The following is a 16,887-nucleotide window of genomic DNA, read 5'->3' as shown; positions in this document are numbered from 1 at the left end:
ATTCAGTTAAATGCATGCCCCCAATTAAGTTTTGTTCATTCATTTTTCTTATGTCTACAGGATTTCTATTCCCTAGCCTCCTGTGCCAAACATGAATACATTCATCATTCACCGTGTGAACTGTTTGTGAAACTTGTTGTGGTCCAATATCAATACATAATTTATATAAATTATTCTCTTGTTTTGCCACAGCAATAACCTTTTTATCTTTACTAATTATACACTTGTTATTGTTGAATTGAACATTCAAACCTTTTTCTACTAGCTTATGTACAGACAACAAACTACCACATATTTCCAGTACAAACAATAGAGATTTAACAGTAATCTCTTGATCATGTTCAGAATTAGTACATTTCAGAATGCTTTCTCCTAAATCTTCTGCACCCAATGTGCTTCCATCTGCTAAATGAACTTTCCCTTTTAAATTTGAATCAAGCACACTGAAAAATTCTTTGTTACTCGACATATGACAAGTAGCAGCAGAATCCACATACCAATTTTATGAACTTAGATTTCCTTCACTTGCTTTAAAGCATACACAATCACAAACATTTTTCTCTTCTTCATCACTATCTTGATCATGCTTCACATAACTTCTCACTTTGTTAACCTTATGAGCATTTCTTTGATATTCCTTGTACTTACCATAATTTTTTTTAAATGACCTGGTAATTTACAAAAGTGACACACACCTTTGTTCTTTGAAGACATCATTTTTAGTGCCACTTCCGGTTTATCACTGCAAGTACCATGCACTTCTTTTCTTAATTTATATTCATCTATTAGTTTACCTTTTCAAGTGTCAAATCTTTTTCAGGTCGAGTTTCTAGTGCTGTAACCAAGGTTTGATAGGTGTCTGGTAGACTGCACAGCAACATTGAAACCACTAAATGTTCTACTAAAACTTCACCTAAACCAATAAGTTGATCCACAAGATTCAGCATCAAGTTTTTCCTTCATCCAGTTGCATTCGACACAGTTTTTTCAATAGAAACACTTTATTGGTCAGTGACAATTTTTCATGATATTTCTTCAAAGCTTCCCAGCAACCTCTAGCTGATTCAAGTCGATGCACGTGCACGAGTTGATCATCTTCTAGTAACAATCCAATCGTTGCTTTAGCTTTTCCATCCTTCTTAATCCATTCTGTATCTGGTTCTGCGGGATTCTCACTAGTCACGACATCCCAAAAATCTTCCTTTATTAATAGTAGTTCTACCTTGTACTTCCAAATCTGGTAGTTGCTATTATTCAACTTTGGAATCTCAAACTTCACAGTGTCCGCCATTTCGTGCAGATTCGTAATCCACTACGTGCCTTACATGTGCTTTTCAAAATTAAATCCGAACTTCACGCACATTATATCCATGACTGGGCCCATAACCTGTTGTTTTATTAGTCAAGTTGGATATATTATACAATGAAAATTCGTACACATGTAAACCAGAACGACAGAATAAACACATACATGCATATCTGTTGCATACACTTTTCTTGTAGAAAAAAAATAAGATACACAGACTAAGAAAACATTGTAGGCTACATGCAGTGTCTCATCTCTTGACTTTATGTGTATCGTTGCTATATACCAAAAACTTATTGCATTTTGTAAACAGAGTGCTTTACTCCTTGAGCATTCTGAGGTTTACTCTTTGTTTACAAAACAGAACAGAGATGACATTGTAATCAAACAGGATGGATGCAATCAGTACAGAGAATTGTAGATGCTTGTGACCAATTCCGAAATTAACTAGTGGTGTTCGAAGAAATTCGAAACTCAATGTGGAATCGCATACAGTATTGTATCCAGATGCAAGGACAACACTTTGAACACCTCCTTTAACAGGTACGAGTGTACAGTGATTGTAACATGTAACATATTAATGTTTATTAAAGTAAGTAGAATGTTCAATAAAAGCAATTCGATCTCCAATGACTTTTCTTACTGTATTATTATAATTTTACCAACTAGGACGACGTTTACAAACAATGAAGTCAGTGGCGGCTTGTAACCACACATTCGCAATTATCTCGAAATGGCTTGTTTGCGGACCCATGTTTACTGAGACTCTTTTGCTTCTATTATCGTGTACTTACAACTGTATCAGTTTGTGCTATTACTTATGATACACCCTGCATGTATATGTATATAGTATTTAGAGTAGATGTCTGTGGAAAGAGCAGATAGTGGAGAGTGTTAATTTTGAGTGCAATTGTAGATGTTGCCATTTATAATATCTATTTAGATTGTCGAAACATTGGAAAACTAACTTAAGGTGTATTCATAATTGGGAAAAGAGAGACGCAGTAGTATACAGGGTGAACAGAAATTATAGGGACAAACTTTAGGAGGTGATTCGTGACAGGTAAAAGAACAAAAAAGTTCATATCAACATATGTCCGGAAATGCATATTTGCCAAGGTAGATGGCACTGAAGAACAACATCAGATTGTGTGATTGGAGCTACGTGGAAGCACCATGGTCCGTTATTCATACCAGAAACAAGCCGAGATGGTCTTCGCAGATGGAAACGGTCGAGAGACCGCTAGGATTTATCGAGCCACATACCCGGACAGATGCACCACCCAAACCACAAAACCTTTGCAGCCATTTATGGGCGTTTGTGTGACCATGGGTTCTTTCATACAGGCTAACATGGAGGACGGCAACGTTATGTTCTGGTGCTACAGGATATTGAGAACAACCCCAGTACGAGGGTCACTATTTATATTTTGAGCCTTGGCAACACTGATTGAAGTTAGGTGCGATTTGACGTTTGCACAGAATCGTCTGGCATTATTGACCATAACGTACTTCAAATGTTTTGTCAATAGCTTCATTTGTGTTGTTTATGTTGCCTTGGAGATTGCGCGACAACAATAAAATGGAATTAACTCGTGAACATTTTCGTGCGATGATTTTTTACGATTTTCGACGTGGATTATCAAGACAAGAGTGCATCGATCAACTTACTTGCACATTTGGCGATAAAGCCCCATCCTTTGCCACTGTGAAACGCTGGTATAACGAATTTAATCGTGGCCGCCATTCGCTCACTGACGAGATTCCCGAAGGTCGTCCAAAATCAGTTGTTGTTCAAGAAAACATTGATGCTGTGCAAAACCTAATACTGCAAGATCGTCATGTGACATACTGTGAGATTGAGCCAACCATAGGTATTAGTTCCACCAGCATATATAAAATATTACATGATCATATAGCTGTGAGAAAGGTATGTTCTCGTTGGATCCCACACAATTTGACAAAAACTCAAAAAGACGCTCGCGTTAATTGGTGCAAACAAATGCTCAATAAATACAATCGTGGTGCTTCAAAAGACGTATATAAGATTGTAACAGGTGACGAATCATGGATATATGCATATTAGCCGGAACGTAAACAGCAGTCGACTGTATGGGTGTTTCAAGATGAACCCAATCCAACAAAAGTTGTTCGCGCTCGAAGCACATCGAAACAAATGGTCGCCTGTTTTTTCGGGAAAACTGTTCATGTGGCAACTGTGCCTTTAGAGGAACGTAGAACGGTCAACTCTGAATGGTACACAACAATTTGTTTGCCAGAGGTCTTCGGTCAAATATGAAAAACAAACACACGCCGTTGGATCATTCTTCATCAAGACAATGCCAGCTGTCACACATCTCGTCTAACAACCGACTTTATGAAGAGTCAAAAAATCGAATTTATGGGTCATCTGCCATACAGTCCTGATTTGGCACCCAATGACTTCTTCTTGTTCCCAAATGTCAATAATAAATTGCGTGGACAACGATTTTCGTCGGCGGAAGATGCTGTTGATGAGTTCCAAATCTATATTATGGAGGTGTCTCAAGAAGATTGGAAAAACTACTTTGACAAATGGTTCGAACGAATGCAAAAGTGTATTGACCATAAAGGAGAATACTTCGAAAAACAATAAAGCAGTTTTCAATGCCAAATTCCTGTTTTTTCATTGTTAGGCTCAAAATATAAATAGTGACCCTCGTACAAGCTCCAGGTAAGTGGCCCGCCAGCATGGTGTAAGACAAGAAACGGTGTTGTGTATCCTGCAAAAAAACCGCTACTATCCCTATCACCTGCAACATGTGCAGGGATTATCACCAGCGGATTTTCCTCCAAGGGAATGGTTTTGTCGCTGGTTTTTGCAACAAGCTACTGCCATATTGGGATGTCTGTCACCAGTTCTCTTCACCGATGAAGCGACCTTTGGTAGAGATGGCATCGTCAACCTACACAATCGTCATCTGTGGGCTACAGCCAATCCTCGGGGAATGGTTGAATCGTCTCATCAGCAACGGTTCAGCATCAATGTTTAGGCAGGGATTATTGGAGACCACATACTTGGACCATTTGTTCTTCCACAACGTATCTGGAATTTCTGCAGAACACACTGCCTCTTTTGCTTCAGAATGTGCCTTTGTCAATATGACAGGTAATGTGGCTGATACATGATGGAGCGCCAGCCCACTTTCGCATTATTGTTCGTCAACACCTCAACAACATCTTCCCCAAAAGATGGATTGGACGAGAAGGCACTGTATCATGGCCCGCTCGATCACCCAACTTAAACCCCCTTGATTTTTACTTGTGGGGGCATCTGAAAAGTGTTGTGTATGTTAAGCCAGTTCCTGATCTGCAGACCCTTGAACAGCATGTCCGGCTGGGTTGGAACATTCGAACGATTGAGGCAATCCATGATGCGGCATGTGGACACTTGCATTGCATCCCATGAAGGCCACTTTGAACACATGTTGTAACATGGATGAAAGTCATGTCATGTAATGTATACCGGTACTAATTGCTGTATTGCAGACTCACCGTCCATTTCCGGACATATGTTCTTTTTTGTTCCTTTACCTGTCAGGAATCATCTCCTGAAGTTTGTCCCTATAGTTTCTGTTCACCCTGTATAAATATGGAGAAAATAGTGCTCACTTTATCCACGAAATGTTTTTTTCTTCTTCGTCAGTGGCCACTGCCACCATCCTTTTGGGACTTGCTGTACTGTTGTGTTGTTGCATCAAATAATAGGACGAAGAAGAAAAAAAAGTTTCACGGATCATGTGAGTACTAGTTTCTCTGTATTTAAGGTGTATGTTTCAGAGTAGGGATCCCTAAAATTTCAAATGCCCATATCTCCGTTATATATACATATACTGAAACTTTTATTCAATGTATAATTTTCATAACATGTTATCATGGAAACCATCCTAACAATAAATTGAATTCAAGAGAAGAGGACAAGATTGGAACACCGTGGAAAGAGAGAAGTGGCGGAAGACCAGAAGAAAATGGGGAGGCTTGACTTCTATGCCTACCCAACCAGAGGCAGGAAACGGCGAAGATGATTATGATGATAATATTTTAGAGTAGTACTTATTTTGAAGTTCTGCCCTAAAACAAATAGTGGAACTTCCGATTTTACATTCTCCAGTTTTATCGTTTCCTGCATATACATTCAATCTGCATGGTCCCAACAGAGCAAAATGCTGTAAAATTTTCCTGGATTTTACATTTTTCCACATTTGAAGTTCTATCTACTTGGTCCTCTGAAAAACAAAATGGAGGTTCGACTGTATTGCTATTGCACATTAAGTGATGCACTTCTTCCACCACGTAATGCATTGCCATAACATCAATTAAATTATATGTGACAAATGTTAAAGCCCAGTTAACAATGCAAACATGATTATTCTAACATTACCTGAAGTGCAGTATGTTTCAAATGACTCAAATTATGTTACATCATGCCTGTCTTTAAGATTTAGGTATTAGTTACAGCCATTATACATAGTCAATCTAATGTGCTAATATAATGTTTTGAAATGTAGTTCACGTTTATTTTGATTGGCAGTTAATGAAGATGAATGTTTTTCAGAAGCAAGCAAAGGAAGTGTTGATATGGACACAGACGAGAATAAATCAGAGGAAAGAAATAGTAGCTCAGAAGAAGATTTGGACACTTCAGAAGGAGATTCTGATGAGGTAAACAAACCTAATATATAGATTATTTCAAACTATATTCAGAAAGAATTATGAAGCCTACAGTGAAGATGACATATTTATTTTCATAAAATTTTACTACAAGAGCTATTTTTTTTCAACCTCCGATAGGGCATGAAATCATAACGACAGTGAATAGCAAATTGGGTTTATTGACAAAAGTTATGTACACGTATAATCTACTTTTCAACATAATCACAAAGAAAATTCAGACATTTATCGTACTGATGCACCAGCTTTCCAATACCCTCTGCAAAGAAAAGTGCCGCCTGTCTGTTGAGCCAGGTCTGCTGAAGCTCCACATTGGTGTGGAAGCACTGTCCTCCCAATCACTTCTTCATCGCCGGGAAAAGGTGCTAAGTTACTCAGCATGAGGTCTGGGATGTAGGGAGGGTGATCAAACACTTCCCAGTGGATTCGTTGAAGAAGGTCTTGGGTTGATGCAGGAACATGCAGTCGGGCATTCTTATGAAGCAAGGCAATGCCTGAAGACAGCATGCCTCTCCGGCAGACAGCTCATTCAATGATGAATTTGCACTGTATTGTACCCCTCTGCCTGTAGAAATCGTATCACGCTTACCACCTCGCTCTTGGCAGGACAGTCAATTGTAGTAGAGATCTCTACGTGCCCATCGCTCAGCTTCAATTGAAGCGTTGGCCTTGGCAGTGGTGGTGGTAGTAGCAGGGGGGATGCCAATCACACTGCGTGATGCCCCGCTTCCTAGCGCTTCATGGGCCCCTGGCAGCACCATGGGAGAGTAGTGTAATAAGAGCGGTTCAAAGTAATCCCAAGTAGGTATCCCCTATTTTCTATGGATTTTGCCTCAGTTGTATTATATTATGATGATTTTTTTGTGTATTTTATGGTGTTCGACGACGTTCCAGTACAATTTCCACTGCAACTCAGTTTTTCCTACCTCATCCTTTGTAGGTATGCTATGATCTTACATGATATAACTTAACCTATTCACTTTTTTACAACCTTTCATGGGCTAAGTTAACCTACAAGGATTGTTTTTGTCTTATTCTGGTTACGTTCTTTTTTTTCTTACGATCTTACGTGATATAACTTAACCTATTCATTTTTTTTTACTATTTTTCACGAGTTAGGTCATTCTCTTTCACTCCAGTTGTAACCTGTCACGAGGACATTTTTTTTAGATCTTTTATGGACTAAACTAACCTACCTGGGAAACAGTTCACCTATAGGTATGCATGTCTTTTCCAATTCACGAAAACAGATTTTGACCAAGTGTAACCGTTTGAGATCCGGTCGCCATTTTGAATTTCTTCCAGTCAGGGAGATGATGCTAATGCAAAAAAAACCATGTCTCTACGATCATCTTTTCGAAAGTTACAAGCAATGAAAAAAAAAATGCCAATTGGTGTTTAGACCAAACCCCCCTCCCCCTTGAACTTACGACCACCAAACTTGGTATACGTACTCTGCATCACCAACCCAATGTGGACATTTTTTTATATATTTTTGCGCTCTCTCTCTCTCACCATTTTCAAGATATTCGCAACTTTCATGAAGAAAACTGCTAGAACCACGCATATCCCATTCGCTTTTACCAAGCACTGGCCGGGTGGCTTCTAACAGCTGCTTCGGACGTTTCTCTTATGAGGTTTTAGATTGTGATATGTGCGGTTTTAGATTTGTGTGTGGAAAGAATGACTGTTTCTATAGCTACAATGCAGGTTCTTCAGTAAGTGTTTTTTACCATAACCTTTAACCTGCATCCTCAACTAACACTTTCTTAACGTGACACCATGTTGGGTGCCTAAGAATACGCATTAACCTGAAGAAGGAGGCAGTCTTGACCTCTGAAACTTTTGATCGACAAATCGTACTCACACACGTAAGTAATTGATCATTGATCTTTTTAAAGTTCTTCATTATTTAGCTGTGAGTAATACGCACATCACAATATGTTATTTTTCTATATGGCACACTAACATATTGCTTCTCCTCTTTTTGTGCATCCTTTCCTTCTTTTTCCTTGTTGTTTTTCTCTTTTTCATTTTCTTCTTCGCTTTTCTTATGATGTGAATGATTTTGCCACCAAAAAGCATTGCGAAACGCTTTTACGTGTACAAAGGAGAGAAGGAGAGAGATGAATTGGTAATGACAGGAGTATATGAAGTAAAATGTGGCAGATGTGCAATCAAATACATAGGAGAGACTAGGAGAAGAATCAGCGAGAGAATTAATGAACATAGGAGAGACATTAGAGAGGAAGATCCAAGAACAGCACTCTGCGAGACCATGTTGAGATATGGACAGAGGATGAAGAAAGTGCAAATGAAAGAGAGGAGGGGAAATGAAATAGAAAAGTGGCAGAAACAAAGCATATATGCATGAACAGGGGAGAGAAAATGAACAAGAATGAAGAACAAGATCGGTGGAGGTAATAAAAAAGCATGAGAAATGTAAACTGGTTAAGTTTTCAGAGCCACCTTCAATTTTCATCACAGAAGTGTAAGATTTTAACTTGCCAGAGGAGGTAAAGGAAAGAGTGAAGGTCAGTGCCATCAAGAGGTGGAGGGGAGGGAAGACAAGAAGAGTAGGTCGCAGGATGGAGGGGAGGGGAAGAAACAGCTAGTTATGACACCTGGGAATGTACAGCAAGGTGGAAAAACCAGTTTTCCTAAGAAGAAACAAGAACAGTCCTTAGAAACGTAGAGTGTCTAGTCATGTAAGGTTGTGTGTGTGGTTAATCTTGGCTTGAGAAAGGTCTGGGAAACCAGGATGTAACATCGCATGAAGAATAAAGTAACTATTTAAACAAACTCTATATTATTTTGCATATAAGATGACTAAATTACATCTTAGCACAGAGATGATGACTGTTTTTACTTAAGCCACTATTTTAGAGCCCAACACTACAGACAAATGACAGTTATATGTGCACAGTGGCATGAATAACTATTACCGAGTAAATTATTCATCACTGTACTTATTCTCTTGCTTGATGCTGTGAGAGGTTCAAGCATTGAAACAAAATGCCAAGCAGCAGTTGGCAACCTTGCACCATCAAACATAAAACTAAATTCCTTAGTAACATGCGATTGACAATTTTTCCGAGCAATATTTGTGCATTTCACTGCACTACCAGGTCTCAAGAGTATGCCTCATGTTTTGCCTGGTCGAACTTCATTCACTCATGATGGCATGATGAGTGAGGAGCTATCCATCATCATCCATTTGAACTATTGTGCACTAGAGCAAAGAACTCTTGCTGCTGCACTCTGTTTTACACCTTCTTCAACATAAAAGTTTCCATCACCACTAAATTATTCTAATAGAATATTGTTAATAGTGAACTAGACATCCACTCTTTTACAAAGAATTGAGCATATTTAGATCTTATATGGTGCCATTTAACAATAAGTCAATCCTGCATTGTAAATGTCCGTTTTTCAATTTCTTCCAATATCGCCATCTCCTTATCATTCGAGATCAGAGCCATCTGTTGGACTTTAACAGAAAAGTGACTGGCTGTTCATAAGAGTTTCATGCCAATGTAGCATCCATGATGCCACCTATTGAGAGTTATCGATACTATGATTTATGACCTATTGCCATTCTGCCATAAAGCTGATTGAAACACTTGCCCCTCAAAGGTCTGTTATGTCACACTAACCCTCTAACCTTCTTGAACCTGAAAGTTTATGGTGCAGCAACTTAAGCCTTCCATCTCTCCTTATCGTGAGCAAGATCAATCCAATCTTTTCCATCATTACTGATTTATTTTAGGTCCATCTCAATGTTATTCCACCATCTTCGTCTTGGCCTTCCTACAGGTCTCTTACCATCAGGTTTCCCAACAAGAATCCTGTAAACTCTTCTTTCTTCTCCCATTTGTGCTACATGGCCTGTCCACTTAAGTCTAGCTATTCTAGTAATATCTGGACATGAATACAAATTGTACACTTCTAAATGATGTAACCTTCTCCACCATTTCATTAAAACAAATAAAAAAAATTATGTGTAAATATACATTTTTCTGTTTCTGATACTGTATATGTGAACCTACTATGCAAATGTTTGTTGAGTGTATTAATGAAAAACATAATTTCAGTAGCTTTTCTTCCAGAAAAAAACATTCTGGATGTACTATATAATTGTAACTTAAAAACATTTTTTTATAGTCTTTGTACCTGCATTTTGGCATTTTTTTAAATGAAGTTTGCACAATATCAGCTGCCATGTTTATTTACAGTTTAATGATAATGACACTATTTATGGTTCAACATGATCAGTATTTTGTATATTATTCTACACAAAATGTTTGCTATTTTTGCCTATAATAATTATTGAATTTGAAATCAAGAAAAATTTAAGTGTATTTACGGTTTACATATTATATTTCCTTTCATGTAAGCTTCACCCCCATTAGTACATATATTTTTTTCCTTTTCCTTTCTTAGCGCTAATAAACACCATTAAATGATTACGAGATTAATGTACTTTCTCTGAAAGTGATTCTGATATCTAAAAATCCTTGTGTATATTTTTCTATAAATTATTTCTTTTAAGTGATTTTAAATCAACCTGATTTAAATAAATCCACCTTGTTCTCCACTCACCTGCCTCCTCGTCCCTTTTAGGTCCAAATCTAAGGGTATCATTTTCAAACATTCTTCATTTATGTTCCTCTTCTAATGTTGTGCCACAGATTTTATTTTGAAATGCTGTACACATTATTTACAGGAAGATGCAGGGTATTTGGAGATCTTGTCTACAATCAAAAGAATGGAAGATGTTGTGAATCTCCATCCTTACTTTGATAGCTACAACTATGATATGAGGGAACAGCAGTGGTGTAAACTTGAGTTCTCGGTATGTATTGAATCAAGTATAATTCTCCTGTTTATTTATATTTATGTATAATTCTCCTGTTTATTTATATTTATGTATAATTCTCCTGTTTATTTATATTTATGTTAAAAATTATTCTTTGAGATGTAGTCTGACATTATCACTTTAGATTTCAATATTACAACAAATTACAAGGTATCTACCTTATAGGGATAGGCCAATATGGCCAATACCAATAAATTACTGATATAAAACTTACCGATGCTGATAACCAATATTTTACCCACCAGACATAAAATCCCAAATTGTTCTTGAAGGATCTAAATGATTCATTGACCTTGACCTCCTTAATAAATGTGTGTTTCAAGGTGACTACAGTGCAAAAGAAGTTGCATATTTAGAGAATTAAAGCAAGCAAATACTGTCAGTTTGTATCACATGGAATACAAAGACAACTCCATAACAAGATCTTTCATTCTCTTAAACCTCTGAACATAGGGGGTTGTGCTCTTACATGGCAATAGCACAGACTTCTGTCACCTGCCTAATTTCAAGGTGTTTCAGGCTTTCAGTGTGTGAGATAAAACAGGGTGCGTACCAGTGTGGAAACCTGGAAATCCTGAAAAAGTCATGGAATTTACTTTTTCTGTAGAAGTCATGCAAATGCCAGGGAAATTTACCTGTTTTCTGGGAAATCAACATTTTTTGTTTTTAGGTTTTTGAGCAAAGAAAAATAGGACAAGCAAGAAATTTTAAATTGGTTGAGGACAAACTATACTCAGTTTGATATACTGAGTTACATTAGAAATTTGAGAGTAAATACTCTAGGGAAAGGTGTCATGTTTTGAAGTAATAGAAATCTACTACAGTAAGTGGGTGTTCTAATTTACCACTTTCTTGTTGCAGTTTTTTGCTGTATTTGGTAGATATTAAGATTGCTAAATTTTATATTTTATGTATGTGTTATATATGTTTGAATTGTTGTTTTTTTCTTTAAATAAGAAATGAACCTTTGTTAATCATTAGTCAGTATATGGCAAGTACAGTGTACTCTCTTGAATTCGAACTTGGATAACTCGAATTACTCAGTAATTCAAACAGAAGTATATTCCCCTTCAAATCATTGATTATGATATGAGGGCATTTTGAAAAGTTTTGCCTCCTACGCAATAACGTCAATAACATGTAAGATACTTACATTAACTATATGTCAACCTCCCTGATGGCACAGTGGTAGTGTTGTCGCCTTGTAATCAACCTCGACCAGGGTGTCACTATTCTTCCACGTAGTCACCATCATTGTCCACACACAAATGCCAATGTCGGACAAGTTGTTGCATCCAGTCGGCGAAGAAATCAGACATATTCTCCTGGCATCAGCGATGCACATCTGCTTGCACCTCCACATCACTGGTGTAACGGTGTCCCTTCAAGTGCTCTTTCAGCCTCAGAAAAAGAAATAGTCAGAAGGTGCAAGATCTGGGATGTGTGGCAGGTGGGGTAAAATCTCGTGGAATTTGAGACACTGCAATGCATCCTGTGTTTGGCGACTCGTGTGTGGGCGAGCATTGTTATGTTGAAGAATTGCATCCTTGCCAGGCCTAACTCGCAGTAATCGTGCACGAAGTTTCTCCAAAGTCTTCATGTACCGATCGGACTACAGTGGTTTCATGCTCCAAAATTCTGTGTGGACTATGAGGTCGCAGTCTCAAAAGATGGCCATCAACACTTTCCCTGTGCATCTGTGTCTGTTGTGGGACCTGATCATGCAAGCTCGTCGTGACCTGATTGTTGCCTTTCAGATGCCTTTCCCACCTTCTGACAGTACACCCATCCACACATGCATCGCCATAGACAGCACTCATTCTTCGATGAATGTCAACGGGCGCACAACCTTCTGCTGTGAGGAATTCGATAAAGCACGTTGTTTCAACTGCACGTCAGGCGAACACCGCTAGAAGTCGGAACAGTCAGTGAATCAGCTATTATTCTCACACCAATTTCGCGTGTCTCCAAACAGTGTTGCCAGAGTTATTGCACAATAGGCAAAACTTTTCCAAACTCCCTCGTGCATGTTTTTGTTAATTCAAATTTTGGCTAATTTGAACTTTTTCATGTCCCATTGAAGTTTGAATTAAAAGAGTTCACTCTATTATGCAAAGCTCACCTCTGATACTAACATGTGAAATGAATGAATATTCCATTAACTTGGTTAAGTGGGATTCTAAGTGTGTTGTGTGGCAAATACAGGGAGGTTATTTCAGTAGTTTACCGCCAGAGTGTCGGCCGCTCAGCGGCCCCTTCATGCAACAGGTCCTGTCAAATTGCGTTACAGGAAGTCCATAATAGAAACAGCTTGTTTTGTAATGTTTCCACTTTTCACAATTACAGTTACAATTTCAATTGAAATAAGCACGTACCTTGTCGCAAGGATGCTGGAAAAGGTGTCCTCCCAAATACAAATATTTCTGGCATCTTATTTCTGACATCTAATCTTAGATTAGAGATCGCTACTTTATCCTCAGTTGACAGAAAGGGAAGACAGCATCCCGGCGCATAAAGCAAACCGAAAGCGTAAAATGATATTTAAAAGTAATAATAATGATGATCACTAACCTCCTGTGTTATAACAGATGTTGAAAATGACCTCCTTCAACAGCAATACAACACGTTTCTTAGGTTCAATAGATCCTGTCTGTCGTAATTGCCTGACCACTTTTCTGCAAGAATTCGTTTTCACGTAATTTTCGTACATAAAAATTAATTGTTCAAGACTATATTTGTTTAGCAGCATAACTAATGAATGAATAACAATTAACACACAATAAAGCACTAGCACTGAATAGCACACTAGCTCATTAACACAGTATAAACAACATGCATACTGATAAACGCAAACAGAAGTGAACATGATCGTACCCTCACTATGTCTGTAGCCGACAATGTTGCTAACCATTTTTTGGTAATGTCCCTACAGACGTAGTCAAAATGTCCGTACAGCTGACCAAATGTCCCTATGCCAAGTAAAGTGACGAAAAGAAACAACACCTCATGAGCATGCAAAACAGAAGATAAAATATACACATTTACTTACCAAATCTTTCTGTTCAGTGCTTCCACAATTAATGAAGGAGCTAATTTACAATACAGGACCCCTCCCCGATTTTTGTAATATTTTGCATACTCACTAATTGAGGCATCCTAATCACGAATTTGAAGTTAAAATTGGGGGGTCATGTGTAGAAATTGCAAAATAAGTGAAATTGCGTGGTCCGTGATCGTTATTTACCAGAAGATTTTGTGTTTCCAATACTTAAAAAACGAAATATACATTCCTGATATTACTACGACCCCAAATTTTAACTATGTTGGCCTATCCTAACCTAACCTAACCTTACCTCAATGGTTCTTGGGGCTATCAGTCAATGGTTTGTGAGGCTACCCATGAATGGTTTTTCGACCCCAAATTTTAACTATGTTTGCCTTGCCTAACCTAACTTAACCTAACCTTACCGAGAATAGTCAGTGGGGCTATCTGTGAATGGTTTTGCGCTAATTGTGATTACGAACCGATAAAGAAATCTTATTTTCGTAGCACTTTAATGGCAAACGTTCATCATTACTGAAAACAATTGAAGACATGGAGAAGTTAATGTAATGGCGAATTCTAAGGATGTCATAATTTACTATCAAAATGTAAGGGGGCTCAACACAAAGATACAAGAATTTTATGTAAATAACATTGCAAATGAATATGATATAGTTATTATTACTGAATTGGCTACATAAAGGTGTATATAGCAATGAGTTATTTACTGATAATTATAGAATTTATCGTCATGATAGGTTAGATCGGAATAGAGGTGGTGGAGTACTTATAGTAATTAAGCAAAATATTATGTCTAAGAATATTATTCTAGACGATAATTTTGATGCTTTATGTGTCAAAGTAAATCTAAAAAATTTAGTTTATTATATAGTTACCGTATATTTCACACCAAACAGTGGTATTGATTGATACACAGCATTTTACGATTTCTTTGAAAATAACGAAGAATTGCAAGGTAGTAATGTAATAATTGCTGGGGATTTCAATCTCCCATTAATAATTGATTCTTCATACAAACTTCAAGAAGGGGGGCCCTTGTTATAGAGCATTATATAATTTTTTGAATTTGTACTCCTTACACTCTATTAATGATGTTAGAAATGTTAACAATAGAACATTAGATGTAGTACTAACTAATGATGATAGTACCAAGGTAGTAAGTAAAGAGGATCTACCCCTTGTTAAAGAAGATCTACACCGTCGAGCTCTAATTATGAAATTAAATCTAAGAAAAAGAGGAAATAATACAAAACATGACGGGGTATTGGATTATAACTTTTGTAAGGCTAATTTCCCAAAATTGTATGAAATGCTGTGTGATACAGATTGGAGTTCTCTATATAAATTAATGGATGTGAAAACTGCTATTAATTTATTTTATGATAGAATAAACTTTGTATTTGATTCAACTATACCAAAAAGAAAATTTTACAGGAATAATAAATATCCCTGTTGGTTTACAAAAGATATTATAGAAACATTAAGATTAAAAGAGTATTATAGGAAATGTATGAAAGGCACTAGGAAATCCATGAAATTCATTGAAGAAAATAACATGTTATATAAAGAAACAAGAAAAATAGTTAAAACAATGATACGAAGGGCTTATTCTAGGTATGTTAAAGAAACCGAAAAAAATATTAAAAATAATACAAGATCTTTCTGGAACTTTATGCAAAATAGAAGAGGGAGATATAACTGTACTAAACAGACTATGGTTTTTGAAAATAGAAAATTAGAAACAAGTCAGAGTGTAGCAAATAGTTTTGCGTCTTTTTTCAAATCTGTATATGCGAAAGGTATAAGCTCATATGATATTCATGATGATGTTAAAATGAATGTATCATATTCTATCTCAAATCATATAATTACTGATAAAGAATATTTTGATGCTGTAAAGAAATTGAAACCTAAGAGAGCTAGTGGTCCTGATAAAATTCCACCCTATTTACTAAAGAAATGTGCAGAGATATTACAGAAGCCACTCTGTTTGATATACAATTTAGTTCTAAAATATCAAACTTTTCCGAATATCTGGAAAACAACTCGAGTTTGTCCAACTTTTAAGTCAGGAGACAACTGTAAAATAGAAAATTATGTAGTAATTCTCTGTGTGCCTGCCAAAATATTAGAGCAAGTATTGTACACAAGAATCTTGAATCACAGTAAATGTTACATAAATGAAAATCAACATGGTTTCATTCCTGGAAGGTCAACAACAACAAATGTAATTAATTTTGTTCAAGATGTTCATGCAGCATTTCAAAATTGATTACCTATACATACGATCTATCTTGATTTTGCTAAGGCTTTTTTTTCAATTAACCCTTAGTCTGCCCCCGTAACACATATGTTACCAAAAAAGTATGTCCCTTGTAGCCTCTGTAACACATATATTACAAACAGCTTTAGGTACAATTATCGAGGGTTTGCCACACTTATATTTGTATATTGAGGTTGAAACACTGACAGTTCGTTCGGGAACATGTTTTACAATCGTGTTTACGAAAATTCCAATAACAAAAGTTATCCGAAGTAGATTGGTCCCATAGTGTCAGTTATAACAATTTTATGAATAATATGCAAATTGGCTAAAATTCGCTAGAGTTTTACGTTTAGCCTTATTATTCAAATTGTATTGCATCCACGAACATGAATCAAGTTTCATTCTGTTGCAGAAGGTCCATTCTTTATAAAAAAGCAAAAGTTACGGTTTTCTCTCCAAAGTAGCTGGAGAAGAGGGGGCAAACTCCACATTGTCATGCTTTTTTCATTGAAATTCGAGGGATGCAGCCCCCGCCCGTAACCCCCCGCGGTTGGGGCATCCAAATTTTACATGGTTGCATGCACCAATATATTACCTGCAAAACAAAAGTTATCCGAAGTAGATTGGTCCCATAGTGTCAGTTATAACAATTTTATGAATAA

At 36.9% G+C, this 16,887-nt stretch overlaps 1 protein-coding gene across 3 annotated transcripts in view; it reads left to right on the top strand.

The window, feature by feature from the left end:
- The window catches only part of LOC145989864 (DNA-directed RNA polymerase I subunit RPA1-like), a 275,207-nt gene that overhangs the window by 233,588 nt on the left and 24,732 nt on the right, over positions 1-16,887 (top strand). The window contains exons 27-28 of one of the 3 annotated variants that reach the window (XM_083125325.1): positions 5,877-6,007; positions 10,743-10,871. In XM_083125325.1, coding sequence (XP_082981451.1) covers positions 5,877-6,007; positions 10,743-10,871 — 260 coding nt within the window. The remainder of the gene's footprint in view (positions 1-5,876; positions 6,008-10,742; positions 10,872-16,887) is intronic. The other 2 variants (XM_083125327.1, XM_083125326.1) reach the window with 2 other exon arrangements.

The sequence above is a fragment of the Lepisma saccharinum genome, chromosome 7 (assembly GCF_977018435.1).
Source record: "Lepisma saccharinum chromosome 7, izLepSacc3.1, whole genome shotgun sequence".
Taxonomy (NCBI): domain Eukaryota; kingdom Metazoa; phylum Arthropoda; class Insecta; order Zygentoma; family Lepismatidae; genus Lepisma; species Lepisma saccharinum.
The sequence above is the reverse complement of the archived record's forward strand: the minus strand, read 5'-3'. Positions and strand labels throughout refer to the sequence as shown.